Genomic DNA, 19052 nt, shown 5'->3' on the forward strand with positions numbered 1-19052 from the left:
TAGTTACTTTCTGTTACTGAACATTAGTACAGTGTGGGAACACTTTCACTTTCCTTTCCTTTCCTTCTCCACTCTGTAAGAAGATATGTTTTATCAAACTAATATTTTTATATGATGAAACATGATGAAATGTAATGGCTTTTTCTACTTTTAAAACCCCAAAGACTTCTGAACTAGTTGCCTCCACTTGGACTAGCTACAGCATTACAGTAAAAATCCTCCTTGAATATATGTGATGTGTCAGGACTGAAAGCAGATATGTGTGTACATTGGCTAATTTCTACCCTGCACAGGCTTCCACTGGGGCTTTTTTTAGGGTGAAGGCATTGGTCCACGCTGAAGGAAAAATGGTTAAACTCTTAAAGCAAGGTATTAAGACCATAAAAGTGACAACAACAAAAATGTCTTGTTATTCTGTGCTCTTGCTCCTGGGGCTAAAGACCCAGAGGTCCCTGGATGCTGCTGCTGTAAGGCTCGGCAGCACTATATTGCCATAAAAGGCAGCTTGAGATCTTAACTGCACGTCCATTATCCCGTTGGATTTTGGACTGTGGAGGGTTTGCAGTTTGACCAAATCTGTACTAAAACTCATACACCATCGCAAAGATGGCTTATTCTGTTCACGTTCAGAGTTATCTTTATCTGTGTTTCAGTGCACTGAGGGAGATGTTGAATACAGAGGTTTTTTTTTTCTTGCCATAAGTGAGCTACAGAAGTGGAAATTTGGAAGGGATTGCTGTTAAAGGATAAATTCAGCCAAAAATGAAAATTCAATCATTCAGTCTCCTCAGCCTCATGCCGATGGGAAGCCAGTTGACATTTCTTGGGGCCTTGTAGATGGGGATTTGTTTTAAAACATAAAATACAACCCCATAAAACATTACAAAAAATGGCTCCATATAGCTTGTCCGGCATAATCCAAGTCTTTGGAGGCCCCAAATAGATCCCAAACTGAGTTGAAAGACAGTTGAAAGGCTGGACACTTGGATGACACCGGAGAGCTGTCTGGAGCTGTTTTATGGGTTTCTGTTTTTTTCTTTCTGTCTTTTTTTTTTTTCAAGTTTTGAAACAAGTCCCCATCTACTACAGTAATTTAAACAAAAAATGGAAAACAAAAGTTGTGCTGTCTTTTGTGAGTCACATGAGTGGAATTACTTGTCAATTAATGAAAAAAAAAGTAAAAATCAAGACTTTTATATCTGGTCAGAAAAGGGAGAATGAACCCATAATTGACACATGAGGGGTGCCTGCGTGTGTGTGTGTGTGTGTGTTGAGTGTGTGGCTGTGAGTTGACAGGGGTGGATGGATGGATGGATGGAGAGAGGGAGGGAGGGAGGGTGGAGGGGGAGACCAGCTAAGCTCCCAGTCTAGAAAGGAAAAGTGGGACTGGAGCAGTGTGACGTTACCCGAGAGGGGAGGGAGGACCAGAGAGAGAGGGACGGCTGGACTCCATTAAGCCCGAAGCCTGCAGGGAAACTGTTTGGGATACTTCACTTCTTCCAGCGCCGGGATTTCTCTCTGGGTTTCCCCCCCTTTTCATTAACTAAAAAAAGAAAAAAAAAACAGACTATACATGATTTAAAGAAAGGGGGGGATTTGTTTTGTACCGCGTCCTCGACTTTTTTTTTTTTTTTTTAACTGTGTTTTCCCCCCGTCTTTTGTGAAGGTGAGTTAAATGTTCGACCCTTCTCTCTCTCTCTCTCTGTCTCTCTCAGTATTGCTCGCTACGAAAATGCTGCGAAAACGTCTCTTTTCTCGCTGTTTTCTCCTCCACCGCCACCTCTAACACGAGCTTCGGCCGACATTTACTGATCATTTGAGCCACTTCGTCGGCTTTCAGACACACTTTTCTCCCCGACTTTTTTTTTTCTTTACGGCTCGGACCGAAGCGGAGTGTGCGCATGCAGCCCCGTGTGTGGGTGCTGCTGGACGGGGCTGAGCTTACATAATGAAACCTCCTCTCTGTCTTATTTGTAAGAGTACCGTTATGTTCTCGTCTTTAACAGGTGAAGCGGGCACATTTGCGCAGATAACAAAAAAAAAGAAAGAAAGCTGCCCGGAGGGTCCCCCTTGTTGAACTTGTACAGCCGCGGGGCCTGGAGCCTTTTGTTCCGCCGTGTTTATCGATCAGTCGGCGGGTTTTGATCCTCAGGCCACTCCGCTGTCCCCCTCCAGGACAGCTTCCCATCAGAAGAGTGTCAGACAGGCTGTAATGTCACAGCAAAGATCAGTCTGTAGATGTCTTCAGATTGTCCCTGAGGGGTCAAATGATCATTACTGAGCTGAGCTGTTAACCAGTGTAGTGCTGTCACAACACTAGTGCTGTAAGAAGTATCTTTTGGTTTAAGGATCTTTACTGGAGTGCAGGGAGACAGACCAAAAATGGGAAAATGCTTCATTCTTAACACATGTTTTGCATTCAGAGCGAAATGATCGCCAACTGTTTTGGTCATCGGTTAGTTGTTGAAGTAGTTTCTTTCCCAAAAGATTATGTTTTCAGTCATGATAAGCTGAATGTCTTTGGGTTTCGGACTGACCAGGCGGTTTTGGATGGACTTTCTCCACCATTCACGGAATCTTTACAGACCAAACAACCATTCAATGTATAATTAATAATGGAAAACAGTATGTGTAGTCCAAGTATCTCTTTCTGTGCTTATGTGCTGCAGAAAATGAATAGTTTCCATATCGGCACACATAGGACAACATACACACCGATAGCGATGTGTCTGTGATAGGCCAATACCAGCCGACCAGTATATCTGTCAGGCTCTAATAGTATGTAAGGATCAAAAGTAAAAGTATGAATGAAGGATGGAGCTTGTGGGCAATACAACACAATCCTCCATTGTTGTATATTTACTTTTCATTATAATCAAAATGTCAATGTAAATCTCTTTCTAGATAAAGTAATCAGATGGAAAAGTATGCAGGATTTGCTGCTTTTCTTTGTCATTTGTGATTGTAAATGAAAAGTCTTGAGGTGTTAGACTGTTGGGGTTTGGGTTGGACAACAAAATGATCAATCCATCAACCATGGAAATAACAGTTAGTTGCAGCCATTTAAATCCGTACCCTGATGACATCACTGTGACACCATCATGTTCACTCTTTCCGACTTTGGAAAGATCCTCCAGCGCAGCAGAAGACATTATGCAACTGTTTTTACAGGCTGAGTCTTAATGACGTGACACATGATAAATCACTCTGAGGATAGCATGCCTAACACTGTATAGCACAATGTTATGGTCACGTCTCTGATGGTGGATACATCTTCTGTTGTCAGATTGTCCACACTTAGATCCTCCACTGGTTTGTTTAAAGCAGCGTGAATGTTAAGTCTTCAAAGTAACCCGCTAACCAGTTAATTTACACCACTTGTAAGTAGAAATGCTCAGAAATTTCAGCCAACAGAACAGTTCTCTCTGAAGACCTTCCATGTGTGGTCTCTGCTCCACATTTATTCTTCTCCAGAGTGTCAAAGGGTTTCTTTTCACTCCAGTGTGACAGAAGTTTGGCTGGACATTTGTTCCCCCCTCCTGACTCTGGGTCTGTTTGGCAGGATGGCGCTGGACGGGATAAGGATGCCCGATGGCTGCTACGCCGACGGGACGTGGGAGCTGAAGATGCACGTCACCGACCTCCACAGAGATGTGTCGCTGAGAGTCACCGGGGAAATCCACATCGGCGGAGTCATGCTCAAGCTCGTGGAGAAACTAGGTATGCGTGCACACGGCCATCGTGCAGGGGTCAGAGCGGTTCATCTGGGCTTCTCAGAGCAGCTTATCTGAAGTGTATTAAACAGGCTTGAGTGAACCCTTGACTGACTAATTTTGACACATGGTAGAAATGATAATCTGCTGCGAGTCTGCAGATTTCAAATGCATTCCTTTTCTTGAATCAAAGTGGATGTGGTTGGCTGTAATTCTGTGGTTAATCTGTGTGTGTCGATGGCTGACTCGGGTTATTTGTTCATATTTGTTTGGCAATAAATACCTCAAAGTAGTTGCTATTCTGAGAAGTGAGATTCCACTAAGTAAACATCACCCTTGTGTGCTAACATAGAAACTACTTCTGAATTCTGACCAAAGTAAAGAACATTGTCCAACTTCGTGAAGGCAGGAGAACTCAAAAATATGCTTTCTGCCAGAAACACTCAGAGGGAATGTATGAAATCAGAGGTTGGGGACAAGCTACGTCAGTGTTTTTAGATAAAAAAATGAATTGTGCAGAAGCATCAAAATATATCTTTCTTTGGCCTTTTGTCCCACGACAGCAGCTCAAACTCCTCTTTCAGATTTGTGGACTTTCAAGGGGTTAATTATCCTCTTTGTTAGCCTGCAGTTTATATGGGTCAGTAACCCAAGGTATAAAGAAACCATACACAGCTTCCCTCCCCCCTGTGTATCATTCACTGTTCTGTAACTGCAGTTACGCACTTGACAAGTTTGGGCGCAACTAAGCATAAGGGTCCTCTGTTCCAGCCACTTGAACACTGCTCTGTTTCATGGAGGCTGGAGAAAGTTCAGCGGCAACGGCGGCAGCGGTGGCAATGCGACTTGGGAGTGACAGTGTGTTGTGTGTCGCTGGCGCCCCGAATGCTCGGCATTCCTGCAGCGCTCCAAGGTTTTATTCCCTGCCCATGGTCCCGTTTTTAGCTCTCCTGTTAGAGCTCCACATAATTGAGGTCTTTGTTCTCTGTGGTCGTCTGCGCTGCGCAGCATCCACGCTAGGCGAGTGCAGTGTTGCTGCCGAGTGTGGGACAACATGAATTTCGTTGGTCCTCCCACCCCGGCTCCACTCAAGGCCCAGCCTTATCCATTGTTTTGGCTGTGTGGGCGCTTTTTTTTTTTTTTTCTTAAAGGTCTGGTTGAAGGGTATGACTTTGCTTGTGACACCTTCTCTTTGGTATAGAGTGGGGAAAGACTGTCAGTGATGGCTTAATGTGTCATGAAAGCTGAATACTTGAGGTCTAACAGAATGATATCTTTCTGAAGGGCTCTTATTGATATAGACATCAAATTGGCCACATGTGTTGTATTGCAGTTTTATCAAGCAGCACTGCGGTCATGCAACCATTGGTAACATGTGATGCAAGCTTACCCGTTTTCATCATCTTTAATTTCTGTTTTCTTGCAGAAGGATGTAGCTTTTTTTTTCAGATGACTTCTTTATCTGCTCAGGATTCCGGTTGGTGGTTTGAGGTCTTTCTTGTTGACAATAGTTGTGATTTGTAGAACATGGTGGGCTGTATGTTGCTGTTGCGCCAGAGTGAAATAACAGGACATGGGTGTGAGGGGTTGTTTGTGCCACTATCTTATCAAAAACATTCTCTGATTCCAGCCGTTGTTGCTATTATTATCCAAATTTAAATCCTGTCAGCATTATTGTACTACTACTTCACTACTGTTGTGCTAGTGTTGTTGTGCCAGTGTTGGAGAGCGCAGAGTGAGCGTTGGGACGTTTCATTTGACTGCAGTCTCCCTCCTACCTTGAGTCAACAGGTTGTTTTGCATTGTAATCATTAACCTGTGTGCAACGTGGGTTTTCCACACGGGCACACACACGGCAGGAGACTGCACACTGTTCATGACACACAGAATGCTGTGCTGTGCATGGCCCAGAAAAAAAATATGTTTTCTTAATGATCATTTGGAACAGTTTGGACCAAGGTCTTGATTAAAGTGTGCAAGACGTAAGAGCTAAAACATGCTAACTCCTTGTAAAACCCAACACCACTCAAAAATATTAACATGTTGGTGTACAGTCTGAGGTTATCTGTGCAAGTTAATGAGTTACACCAAAGAAAGCTTGTACGAAAAATGTTCTCATGTGACCCTTGTGTGAGAAAAATCTTCTGTCAGTAACCTGCTTCCATGCATCCCCAGCTCTCACTGGTGACAGGGCTGCCCATTCCTCACTGAACACCTCCTGAGTGCTGTCACATACCTACTGTTGGATTTGCTGATTGCCTGGATGTGCCGGTTATACTTAGATACTGTACATGTGCAGATGTACATGCACGTATACATGGTGCCGTGAGAAGGCACATGTAGATACGACAGTGGTTTTGGCAGGCGGTGCGTCAGTGTCACATTGAAAGGACATCCTGGTGCAGTGACAAATCTCACTGTCCTTCCTCTCCGTGTCTCTCTCTCTCTCTTTCTCTCTCCCTCTCTTCAAAATGAAGGACCTCTTGTGATTCACTGACTGATTCCCACAAGGCCGACAGTGTTCTGGGTCTTTTTTCTATCATTGCATTTGTTGCTGTATGCTGTAGCTTTCAGAAGCAAATGTGCTGAGGTCCTCAGTATGATGGGCCACAGTCCTCATCAGTAGTATCGTGCATGTGTTTCCACATGTGAGCAGGGTGTTGCTCTGCTGTCAGTGGGTGTGTCTCGCACACATGTATCCTGCCTCCATCTTTCAGCTCTTCCTGGGAGCTGCGGGCCTCTCATCCACATAGCGGGCTCAAGTGGCCTTCGATAATGGATTAAATAGACAAATGCCAGGAAGGCACTTAGCTATTGATCACAGTAGAGAGCGCTGGGCCCGTTTCCCCTGCAGCCCTGCAGGAGAGCAGTATTTAAGGCCAGCTGATTGACCGACCCCCTGGTCCCACTCCCCTGTAATCCTTTCATCCTTCCACTGCTTACCGTCATTCCCTGACTTTGTTGATGTTTTCAGAAGTGCTGCCCTCCTCTCTAAAAGCTAATATTGTGCCATTTAGAAGAGAAAAGAATTATTGCACAAACAACATTATCTCATCCAAGTTTCATTGGATTAAAAGGGATTGTTTTGAAGGTACATCGCTTTTAGGTCTGGCAGACTTGTGCTTACAGTAAGTGCTAAAGCTGTCGATGTGTCTCACAAATGCATTGCTATTTTGCTTACTGCTAATGGTGCTGGTGGAAACGCCAACAATAACAGTGATGATGATGTACCCTTAAATGCACCTAGAGCAGTAGCATAGTGAAATATAGTTGATCTGTAATCTGTTAGGGTTTTTGTACTTCATCTATCAAATGAAACCATCTTAACCATGTAGGATCTTCATTGAGAATCCAGCAAACATGTCAGTATTAAACAGGCAGATAATTGAATGAAGACTGGGTTACAGTGCTGGGAGCTACGCTAACAACTCCAAGCTTGTTGTTAAACAGCTGCTGATTAGCTTAGCATCCTTAAGAGCCCACTGGGAATGATGTGGTTCAGTTCCCGACAAAAGAAACAGCCAGAAAGTGTTGTATGGCAAACAATGATTTTAAAGGTTTTAGAAAGTAACTCTACCTTTTTTCAGAGGGTCAAAGAATGTCCCGGAAAATCTTTGTCAATGTTGGACACCATGTTTTACAACAAGCTATGGTAGGTGCAGTAGAAGGATTTATCACAAAATTTTCCAGTGGAAGAAGAATAGGCAACATCATGTGGTAGTGACAATAAAAAACGTGTTATCTCAGATTTACTCTGTCTTATAAAGAAATGCACATTATTTAATCATGATGACATGAATGTTGCTTTCATTTAAGAGCACGAGCAAAAGCCTGTGATATCAGTGATGCAGTCTGAACTGAGAGCTGTGCTCTGATGCACCCCTACCTTCAAGTCAAGACTCTGAGGACGGTCAAGCCCATAGATAATAACACATTTTAGTTGGAGTTGCTGAAAAAGCAAGTCTTGGAGCAAGTAGCATGAGCGAGAAAGAGTGAATGATTGGTGAGAATGTTGCTACTCTCACACTGGTGGAGGTATCCTGGTTGTCTTGGCTCTGCTTACCCTCTCGAGAGACAGCTGAGTATAGATGGACTGGACGAAGCAGAAAAAGGGAGGGAAAGAGCAGAAGGGGGGAGGGAGGCGTGTGGGGTCCTTCTCTCCATCTCCCCCTTCTCGCTGTGACGTTTTCCACGCTGCTAGAATTCCATAAAATTCTTCGACGAAGCAGGAAATGACTTCCAGGGTTTGGCATGTTGTTCCCTGGTCGCTGCCGTCATAGCTGGATTCTCTGCTTTCTGCCTCATCCTCAACCCTCCCCCCCTCTCTGTCAGCCCCCCTTTTTTTCCTCTCTCCCTCTTTCTCACCCTTCTGTCTCACTCCCCTGTCATCGAAATACATTTTGTGGAAAATATTTTTATTATTTTGTCTCACTTTTTTAAAAGTTTTGGCAGACATGTCCTAATATTTGACTCCGGCCACTCCTCCAGCCACGTAGCGTGGCTTGATAATCATTAGAAGTATGTACATGTTGTTCACCTTCTCATGGTTTCTGATCCACGTTCATGTACGCTGACTCTTAAATGTTCCATAAATAGAACTTAAGCAAACTAATTGGTCTAGTGTGATAGTTCATGTGGTTGTTTCCAGCAAGGGGCCTGCAGATTTTTGGCTGCCGCACCACCAGCCAGCCGCAGAGAACTTTCCCTGCATGTCGGAGAAAATGTGTGTTTTGTATTTGCGATGACCTACATATTCAGTTTGCAAGCGAGTAAGCCAACATCATCCCACAATCGCTACAGTTTTGCTTGAGCAAACTGTGTAGGAAACGCCAGTTATTGTTAATATTAACAAGAATTGACTTTAACGTTTCCCCCGAGCAACTTTGTTTTCAAGGTAATGCTCCAGTCTGTCAGCTGTTTGACTTCTTTGTCCTTTTTTTGCAATGCCAAGATGACGTGTGCTGGAGGTTGTAGTGACCAGAGGGAGATGGCTTTGGTTTGACAATGGGAGTGCAGGTTTCATTAGGAAACAGACGCGATTTAACACAGGATGCCAAACTTCCTCTTGACTTTTTTTTTATGCGCCTTCTCCCTTGTGCCTTCCTTGCATTCCCGCCTTCCTGCCCTCTCAGTGTCCTCCCACTGAAGGGAAGGATGGGTCTTTAGTCCCTGCAAAGAATGTGATGAAAAGCTGAGATACCGTGGTCATATCTGTCCTGATCATGTGAGAGCTGTGCTCACATGTTTACATTGACTGTCTCACACCAGGACAGCGGACGATTCCTTTTGATGGGTGGCTATAACCACTTTCCTTCTCCTCCTGTCATCTTGCCACGACACACAGTCCAGATATATTGCCTTGCGTAATGAGACTCATTGATTGCAACTCTTGAGCCGTCCTACACGTCAGGCATTACGAAGTGAGAAATGGCCTTGCAAGCCTGTGTGATCATCCTCCTCTCTAATCTCTCTGACAGGAAGTAGTTAGCCTAAGTAGCGGTCCTGCCCAGGCCAGAGCTTTCCTGTTTCAAGATGCTGCAGTGATTGTGCTGCTCTGTACTCACTGCTCACACACAGGGTTACTATATGGATTGGAATGACCTCCTATGATCAGTTCTTGACAGATGCTTTAGTACTATGAAAGATAATTAGATGAAATTGTGTCAAGGAAAGAAACCGGCTGTGGTTGTGAGTCTTTCATATGCTAACAAGTTAATTGTTCACACAGTGTGCAAGGAAAAGCTGCACTGAGCTAAACTTGACTTTGACAGCTGTGAGTTTCGTTGTGCTCCACCCTTGATGAAGGGTCATGTCAGAGCAGTTTCAGCTGCTTCATGCTCCAAAATGTATCTCGATGCATTTTTTCACAACAATATGTAGATATAATATATAGATTTGACACAACAATATAATCAATTTGCCAGTTTTCTAGTTATCCCCTTCTGTCCAATTTCAAAGGACTGCCTTGCTTGTTAAGGATGATTTAATTAGTTATGTTTGGCATCTCAAACATGCAGTGGAACAAACTTTGATGGCTCCTCTGGGAACTCGAAGCATGTTGCTTTTTGTCCCTCTCACCTTCCTGAAGTGGCGGGCAGTGCGGTAGGCCCAATGGAAGGAAATACTGGAGCAGCACATTGTTGTTGTAACACCTGTATGACAGCGGAGTAAACCAATATGTTTTGGTCTCGGTTCTCAGCCCACATTTCATTCATTTAAAACCTGTCCCCGCCTCTCTCAGTACTCCCGCATTTGCAGAGCAAAGGGGCAGGAGAGGTGTTGGTTTCATAACCAAGGGTGCAGGCTTTATGTGGGCGGCTGTGACGGAACACAGAGTACAGAATAAAAAGAAACAAAGAAAGCAGGAAATATCTATAACTAAAAAGCTGTTACCAGAACAATCTTTTTTGTTGAAACAGATTAATGAATCACTCAGTTGATTGTCCAAATTTTAAACCTGAAGTTTTCTGCAAGGTTTTTTACAGAAATGCAACCAGGAGCTGTGGAGCGACTGACTTCCTGTTGACCTCACAGAGGCATCAGTGCTGCGATTCATCACAGTCCTGAGGGGACGTCTGGAAGGATGCATACATGGATAGAAGGACAGATGAATATTGTTTGTCCGCTCCATTGATCTTAGTCCCAGAGTTTCCATGTAATATCATTATTTCACCGGGTCCCTGAACCCTTAATTGTATAAAGCTGTGTCAGGGCGGAGCGGAGTACCCCCAGTGTTTTTGCTGTGTTTTTGAAAATGACACAAATGGATACAAACTATCTGTCTCTAAGGACGTTTCCTCTAATAGCCCTCCTGGCCTCTACTAATGCATCAGAGCCAGCAGCACTGTTCCACTCTCCTCTTACTGTAAAAAGCTAAATTTCCCGTTAAGATTTCAGCCTCAGTGCTGTCCATTCTCAGATGGTAAGCCAGAACATTACCTGTGTTCTTTATGCCATAGCAAAGCCCTTTAAGGCAAGTCTTGCCCCTCGGCAGCCATCTTGGCAACAATCCAGGCAGTTATTTCTGGCTAATAAACGAGACCAGGCCCTCATCCAAATGAATGAGGAGAGAGCCAAAACTTCTCTTTTAATGGTCACCAGAACATAAAAAACTGCATGTATAGAATTGCGAGTTTAGTCTGATAAAACATGCTCAAAAAGTTTGGTGACCTGGCCCACTTATAAGGTTTAAAATAGCTTTTTCTTGCAGGTTATACTTCTTCTACGCATGCACACAGTTCTTCATGCCACCATCTTCTTTTAATGCCACCAGATGTGAGATGTGTCATATAATGGCCATCTCTGTCTATGGCCTGTCTATTCAAAATGCTTCAGGTGTTTTTTTCCTTCTCCTATAACATCTCTAGCCATGGATAGATGTGCACGTGTTGGATGGGTGGGTGTCAAGGTTTCCGTTGTTCAGAAATTACGTCATATTTAGATCTCTGCAGTCAAAATACCTGATGAGAATAATTTCCTCAAAGCTCAGTGTGAATTATAGTGAAGCTGGAGTAAGAGATTCTGGAGATGGATACTTGATTGTTAAGTCTTTCCCAGATGCACGCCAGCAGCTGTCTCCATGAATTGGAAACATTGATTAATGGTGACAAATCAGGCAGAATCTTATTCTCTAGGTAAATAGAAGATTTTGACTACACTTGTGTGTCTATGAGGCATTAGTGGCAACAACACTACTGAATTGGATCAATATCTGTCACAACGTCCCTTGACACCTTTCAGGCGAGCCGTGACCTTAAAAGGTCTCTGTACCACTGACACAGGGCACAACCTCGATGAAGCTCTCTGTGTCTTATTTCCGCAACCTTAAAAGCTTTAATGGTGGCATTAAGTGTCCCTTTGTCTAAATGCTTTGTCAGGGTAGCGCTTGAATGATTGAAAGGGTCCAGACTCTGCAGAATCTGGTTCTAAAGGCGCCGTGTGTTGCATATTTAATGCCTCTGATAAATGGTGTGTTATTGACTATTGGCAGGAAGCTGAGCTGTTCTATAATAACTGACAGAAAATAAGCTCAGCTAACCTCCTTCAACTCTGGTTGTCAGTTGAAAGCACTTGAGTTTTAATGGTTTTGGTTAGTGAATACTGAAGGACACAGCTGGAATAGATTTAAATATTAGTCGATGATTTCATTCGAGTCAGGCGAAATGATGTGTACTCACTCTTTGTTGTGTACAGGGTGGAAAGGATGCATTGCCAGCATGACTTTAGGATTTACTTTAATCTTTTGATCATTTGTCACAAGTCCAGAAACGAGTTTGTCTGCTGTCACCCCTGACATATAGCGATGTTGACTACTTGATGCTGCATGCATTGTCTTTAGAATCAGCCAAGGCATTGTTGAAATCACAGTAAGGCTTCAATCTACCACTGTAATCTCGTGTGACTCTCTATCTCATGTCTGCTGTGTAGATATTGTCATCACCTGTCTCTATCGACCTTTTTGTGTACATGTTGGGCATCTGATGTTGATACCATCTAGCGTGAGTACACATGCAAGTGAGCGCCTAAAGGGCATTTACAGTAGATCTAATTTAAGGACAGTGCAGCACAACAGTTGCTTCCTGCATCTTTGCTTGTCAATACCGACCTTCACCCTGCTTCAGACGTGGAATATATTTAGAAAGAGAAGAGCTTTCGTGTTGTAGAGGGGGATAAACCATGTGTGTGTAACGGAGAGAATAAGACTGACAAACCTGCAGCTCTTTGTTGTGTATGAAAACAAGTCGTCGCCTCGTACCATTGCCCCCGCAGCGTCAGCCCGGAGTCACCAAGGAAACGGCATGACCAGCCTCACCCAGCTGTAATGTTTTTATCAGCTGATGTTTGAAAATGACAAAGCCTCACACTGCATGTTGATCCACGGTTATCACTGATAGGGAACAACTTGGCCCTGACAGCTCATGAAAAACATTTTCAGAGACGCTGAACTTTGTAGACGCAATGGAAAAAACCCTGATTTTTAAGTGTGTCTGCACATAAGCCACCTCCATCAGTAATGCTCGAAATGAGCCTGGATCTTGCTTCAGGCATCAGCTGACTGTCATTGCTTTGTTTAATATTTTATTTTCTCTTGGAGCCCAAAAAGCCCAGTGTCACATGTAGAGATGCAGTGATTTGTTTATTAATCGATTAGTTAATCGACATGCTAAAACGAAGCTCACTAAAAGAGCTAATGTGAAACAGTTCCAGCAAGGCATTTGTGGGCATACGCTGCTCCTCTTGGTCTCATTTTGTTATATATTTAATATCTTTGGATTTTGGACTGATTACAGGCAATTTGACGATTTCACCTCGGGCTTTAGGAAAATGTGATTGAGAAAAATTGCAGCAGATGAATCAATAATGAAAACAGTTTCTTGTTACAGCCCTCGTGGCATTAGTGCAGGACCACAGGGTGTGCATTTTAGGTGATCAGAAAATCATATAATGAGTTGGTGTGTATTGTTCTTAAGTTGACCTCCACTTATCTCTACGTTTTGTTTCTAACGACGTGTCTTGAACGGAGCTGTCAAAAGTCACATAATATTTTTCAACAACAAATGCTTAGAGAACAGTAAACCTATAAATCTGTCAACCGGGTGTCACTTCAGCTTCTGAATGAAAATAGAATAACTGCCAACAGAAACAGACGGTAGAGATTTCAGACGTCTACTTGTTGCAAACACACATAGTAGACGACTGAAATTTCTACTGTCTGTTTTTGTAGGCAGTTAATCTATTTTTTCTTGCAGGAGATGGAACTGGAGACGCTATTTATGTTTAGTATTTCTGGCCGGTAGACTTTAATTTTGAATTTCCGCTTCCTTCTAGCTCTTGCTTCTGACCTACTCTGTCTCTTTATTATTGTGCGTCTCCTCCTTCGTCCTCTGCTCATCCTCCTCATCTCTCCTTTCATGCCCTTTCTCTCATTCCTTCTTTCTCATCCACTCCTCTGTCGTCCCCTCCCCTCCCCCTCGCAGACAGGCCTCCATAAACATTGCTGCCTCCCAATGTAAACACCATGGACACTCTGGGTAGGAGGGGAGGGATGGAGAGAGCAAAGAGGAGGGATGTGAAGGAGAGACAGTTTAGTTTCCTGTATATCTAAATGAAAGCCCTGCAAACTTGGTGCATATGTTCCCACTTTGCAACTTTCTAGGTAAAATGTCACTGTGTGCTTCTTGTTTCTTTTGCTTGATTGTGCTGTAGAGTACGTCGTATGAATCGCTGTCTTTCTAAAGCTGTATTTCTCGCTGTGGTATCTGGTGCACAAAGCAGAGGAAGTGGTCTTGGTCAGGACTCGGGAGCTGCCACGGTGAATGAAAATAACTCAGTTTGACAGAATTTATGGATTAATTCAGCTTGTTAAAGCCCTCATGCGCACAAACACACGGAGCTAATGTCGTTAATGGATGGATAAGAACACCCTACATTCGACAAACCTGTGCACACACACACACACGCAATCACTATCTCTGTATCATCTTTCACGTCCTGCAGAGGTCATAAAACATGGTTTTGCCATTCTGTTTCCCCTCCCCTTGTCTTTCAAGCCCTCTTTGTGCGCACATGCACACACATATCACTCTGCTGAGGAGCTGTGGGCCCACATTTAATGCACCCAATTACTTAGCCCCCCGCTCCTCTGGCTGCTGCATTACGTCAGGCTTGGCAGGCTGTATTTTTAGCTTGGAGATGCCATTGGCCCTCCCTCTCCATGGATTGAATTACCACCTTGTTGCTGAAAGAACCCAATGGCCGCCTAACCGAGCTGCCCCTCGTCCAATCACAACACATCGAACCACTGCGCGATGACACAAGCAAGCAGAAGGAAAGACTACGTCCGTTAAGGGTTTGGCGTCGGGAGGCGACAAGGAAACAGTGTAGCAGGGGCCATTGAGAGAGCGTTAAGGGGAAAAATGACCTGCCAAAAACGTGAATTCATGCCTCGCCACAGACTGCACAGTGCTCATGCATGCTGAGTACGAGGACGTTTCTATAGAACGTGGTCTGTGGTGACGACCTAAGCGCCAAATGTTAACGCTAGCTGTTCTGCGTTGCTCCCAGACACCAGAAATTACAAGGTTGTATGAGGGGGGGAAAAACTGTGAGCAGAGTTATGAAAATACGTTCAGGTCTATTTTCAATTTTCCTCTCCCTGCTCCCTCTCATTATTTCGGCCTTTAATAGCTGCAGTGCACTTAAGGGAGCATTTTCTCTGATGGTAGCAATGAAGTCGTGCTCTGCACAGCTGAGGCATCAGAAGGGAGCGATGACAGCCAGACCCCATGCTGCTAGAGGAAATCGCACAGGGTCCCAGAAAAAAAGCTTGGAATGTTTTCACTCAAGTACCGAGTGTCCCCCCCCCCCCGGAGTAAACCATATAAAACCCAACAGCTTGACAAACAACACCCCCCTTCCCAAAATCAATTCACACAGTCCCAGCCTCCACAATGACATCTGCATTGATATGCTGGTGGTCACTCTTTCTTCTTGAACTTCCCTCGCCATCTTAATCACCAGTGTAATCTCTTCCTCATTCCAGTTTGCTTTCCTCACATCACAGCAGTCTCCTCTCCCGGCTCTAAGCAGCGAATCTGTTGTTTCACCTTCTCACCCACTAATCCCGATCATTCAGCTTTCAGACAGGATCAGCAGGAGAGTGTCAACAATGCATGAGGGTGCCCCTATGTAAAGTTAAGGTCAGGGGGAAACAAAGGCGGAACGTGGAAATAGCTACTCGAGGCCACTCAAGGGTTAGGTTACCATGGCACCCAGCTGTTTGACATATGAAGGAGGTAGCGCAACATTCAAGATTTCCTCCTTTCCTCCTCTTTATAAAACATATTCCTTTCAGAATGAGCTGAAACGGTGTGCATTAGTCAGTATTGGATTTTGTTGATCGCCATGTTGATATACATTCTCTCTCCATGTAACAGAAAGTAATTGTAGTCCATTATGGCTCCAGTGTGTCCATTAGTAGCTGTGTCCGTCTGCGTGTAATAAGTAAATGCAATGTTCTGATGTCACATTTAGATGATGTGCTGCCAGCCTTGAGCACAAAGAAGTTTCTTCTAGAGCTGCAACGATAAGTCAATTAATCGATTTGTTAATCAAACAAAAGTTCATGCCGCCTATGTTTAGAATTATGACCATTTGATTCATTTTCACTTCCTTGTCTTTGGGTTTTGAACAGTTTTCTATATTATATAGACGAAAGTATAATGAATAAATCATATGCTGCTGCCCTACAATAAAATAGTATGGTAGGTGACGTGAGAGAGAGAGAGATGGGGGTGAAGTACCTACTGTATACTATTGTTGTGATCTAAATGCCTGGTTTCTAGTTTTTGGCACATTTATGGTCCGGCTGTGACGCTGCTGTAGATGACAACACGGTATTTTTAGATCTATTTGTACACCTACAAACACTCTTGCCGCCACAGCCATATGTAAGCGGAAACAGTTCAGATCGACTGCTCTGATTAAAGGATGACTGTGCAAAGTGACGTCTGCTTCTGGACACAGTGAGAGGAGAGGGAGAGAGAGACCTGGAGTGAGACAGAGGACAGGCTGGAGAAGCAATGATGGGGTATGTGGGCGGAGGAAATGAGACACCGCTTTGGGAAGTGCCTTCCTGGACTAGTGCCGGAGTAATGACATCACTACTGAGGGGGGAACATCTGAAAACTACAGGCCTATTCATTCGTACTCGACTACCATAGACCTCGAAGGCCTTTCAAGTAACATATGTACGGTATAGGGTACATAATAAGAAGACTGACATTGTTAATACTCTAAAAAGTGCCCGGAAAGCCAGTCCTTAAGCAGGTCAGAATGAATAGCAGGCTGGCTAGCTCAACATACTTAGCTGTTTTGTGATCATATCCCATTATGGTGATAGACGGATAAGAAACTGATGCACCGTCTTTGAGCATATTTCACCTTTTTGCTTTGAAGTGATTTGCAGCTCAAACACAACTTAGCCCATCACAATGCTGCTCACACAGAAACCAGAGCTAAGGTGATCCGTGCAAACAGCTGCTTTGAGTTCCTCTTAAATCCCTGCGGTTTTCACCATCTCCCTTGAAGTCAGACACACACACCATGAGACCACAGGTCCGTCCCCATTGTGCTTGAGCCCCCGCGGAGCAAAATCCCAGGAGCTATGTGGGGTTTTGGGTGGCTTGCGTCTGCTTTTAGAAGGATCACTGTGCGCCCTCGTAACAAAGAGGGAGGCATGAACCTGATATCTCCACAGTGTCACACGAACAGCCACGTCTTTCACACACTCGGTCGTCTCCTCCTTCTCACTTTGACTTCACCGCCCCCCCTTGGAAACCTTTTCTGTGCCCCAAATGTGACCCTCTGCCCTGGAGGGGACATATTTGGTGAGCTCAGGTCAGTACAGTGTGATAGATACAGACTGAGAGCTCTAGTTACTTTCCTTTTGCCAACAATATCTTTGCCTTGTGGTCCACCAATTTATCTATTCAGTCTTTTTTTTTTTTTTTCTAACCCTAACCCTTTGCTATTAAACTAATCCTCTCTCCTCTTCTCTGCCCCTCCATAGATGTGAAAAAGGACTGGTCAGACCATGCCTTGTGGTGGGAGAAGAAGAAGACATGGCTGCTGAAAACCCACTGGACGTTGGACAAGTACGGCATCCAAGCCGACGCCAGGCTGCTCTTCACGCCACAGCACAAGCTCCTGCGCCTCCAGCTGCCCAACATGAAGCACATGAAGGTCAAGGTCAACTTCTCGGACCGCGTCTTCAAGGCCGTGTCGGACATCTGCAAAACTTTCAGTAAGTGGAACGGCCGACTCGTGTGCGTGGCAGCGGGGAGAGCGGCGTCACAGTTGCTGAGATGTGGAAAACAGTCGTGAGGCAAATGTGAGATGAGGTGTGACTGATTGGCAAAGAGTTATGGGAGCGAGCGTAGAGCGGTGGTGTAGTAGAACAGAAGGTGCCCACCCTGTGAGAGTATTTTTGGAAATGTTCAGCATCAGAGTTGGTTAATCATGTCCTTCCTCTTACTTTGTTTTTATTCCTGGCAATTTGTAGTGTTTATTAAACACACTGAGCTCTGCATACTGGAGTCACGTCTCCCGACTCTGGGGTCGTGTCCTTGGAACCAGGGCTCCGTTGGTCTCGCAGTAATGTTTAGTAAATAGAGATTATCAATCCGACTCGGGTTTAGAACTTAGGCACACACCATAGCAAAAATTCACGTGTGTGAAAAAACAGAACAGAAAAAAAATCATGCTTTTGCTCAGGGTCTTGGTTAAATATACCATTTTCCCAACTAAAATTGTGTCCAAATCTAACTGTCCCCCATGGATTTACTTGTATGCAGGGGTCACTCACACTCACTATTGATATCTTCCATCACTGGCACCACCCTGTCTTGTCATGGACATGTCAGAGGTCACACACTGGACCCTAGGGACCTCTGACCTGCTAACGCCCACTTTTCCTGGGCCCTGGCCCCTGCCTCAGTCACTGTCTTCATTAGGGTTTGTGGGTTTTGGAGAAATCCCCCCCCAGAATATAAACCTTCCATCACAGCAGGGTCATAGCACACCTGTTGTGTCTTTGTCACTGGACCGTGTTCAGCCGGCAGCAGGATCAGAGGCTCCAGTAGCCGCACTCCTGTTTTTACTGGCTTCTACAGGTAGCACTCAACTTTGTTTTTAATTTGGAAAGAACGGAGCTCTCAGAAGGAGACGGGGTCGGCAGAGCAGTTCTATGAAATTGATAAGAACAAGTTTTACTTAATGTAAATATACAAAGGGGGCTGTTTTTGAAAGCAGAGGCAGGGGAATGGAGGAGTAGAATGCCTGTGGTCCTTCTCTTCTCACAGCCAGGCCTTGTTAGGAATGTGTCTGCTGCTTCTGTAATAAATCTGTTACAGTTTCTCAGAAATTCAGGACAAATTGCTTTTGGCTGACGTTGCGCGTGCCAAGATGTTGCAAGACGTTGTGCGGTGGCTGTAAAGGGTATCTTCAGAGTGACATGCCTGTGTTTATGTATCACTCTGCATTATTGTTTGCAAAAAAGCAGAACTTATGATAAGGACCAGTTACAAGTTTCTTAACTGTAACTGATTTACCTGACTTACAGCTGGTCCGGCCTGCAAGCGTTTCACTTTGACTTTGACACTTTGAGTTGTCCTGTGCATATTTTCTGCTGACTCTCTGTCAGCTGCTCGACGTTGGGAATCAGAGGGACAGGATAAGACGAGGCCCATCCAACTGGCCTTCGCCCGAGACAGCAGACAGGGAGGGACAGATCCTGGAAGATGGAAACAGAGAGAGAAAGTCAGCTGAGTTTTTCAGCTT

The 19052-nt window shown here is 44.4% G+C and overlaps 1 protein-coding gene across 5 annotated transcripts in view; it reads left to right on the top strand.

The window, feature by feature from the left end:
- Positions 1-1435: 1435 nt before the first annotated feature.
- Positions 1436-19052, top strand: part of fermt2 (fermitin family member 2) — a 42031-nt gene continuing 24414 nt past the window's right edge. For 2 of the 5 annotated variants that reach the window (XM_037071764.1, XM_037071765.1), the window contains exons 1-3: positions 1437-1666; positions 3563-3720; positions 17284-17517. In XM_037071764.1, the coding sequence (XP_036927659.1) occupies positions 3564-3720; positions 17284-17517 (391 nt within the window). In that variant the 5' untranslated portion in view covers positions 1437-1666; position 3563. Of the gene's footprint in view, positions 1667-1834; positions 1974-3562; positions 3721-17283; positions 17518-19052 lie in introns of those variants that run through there. The other 3 variants (XM_037071762.1, XM_037071766.1, XM_037071763.1) reach the window with 3 other exon arrangements.

The sequence above is a fragment of the Acanthopagrus latus genome, chromosome 16, assembly GCF_904848185.1.
Source record: "Acanthopagrus latus isolate v.2019 chromosome 16, fAcaLat1.1, whole genome shotgun sequence".
Classification (NCBI taxonomy): Eukaryota; Metazoa; Chordata; class Actinopteri; order Spariformes; family Sparidae; genus Acanthopagrus; species Acanthopagrus latus.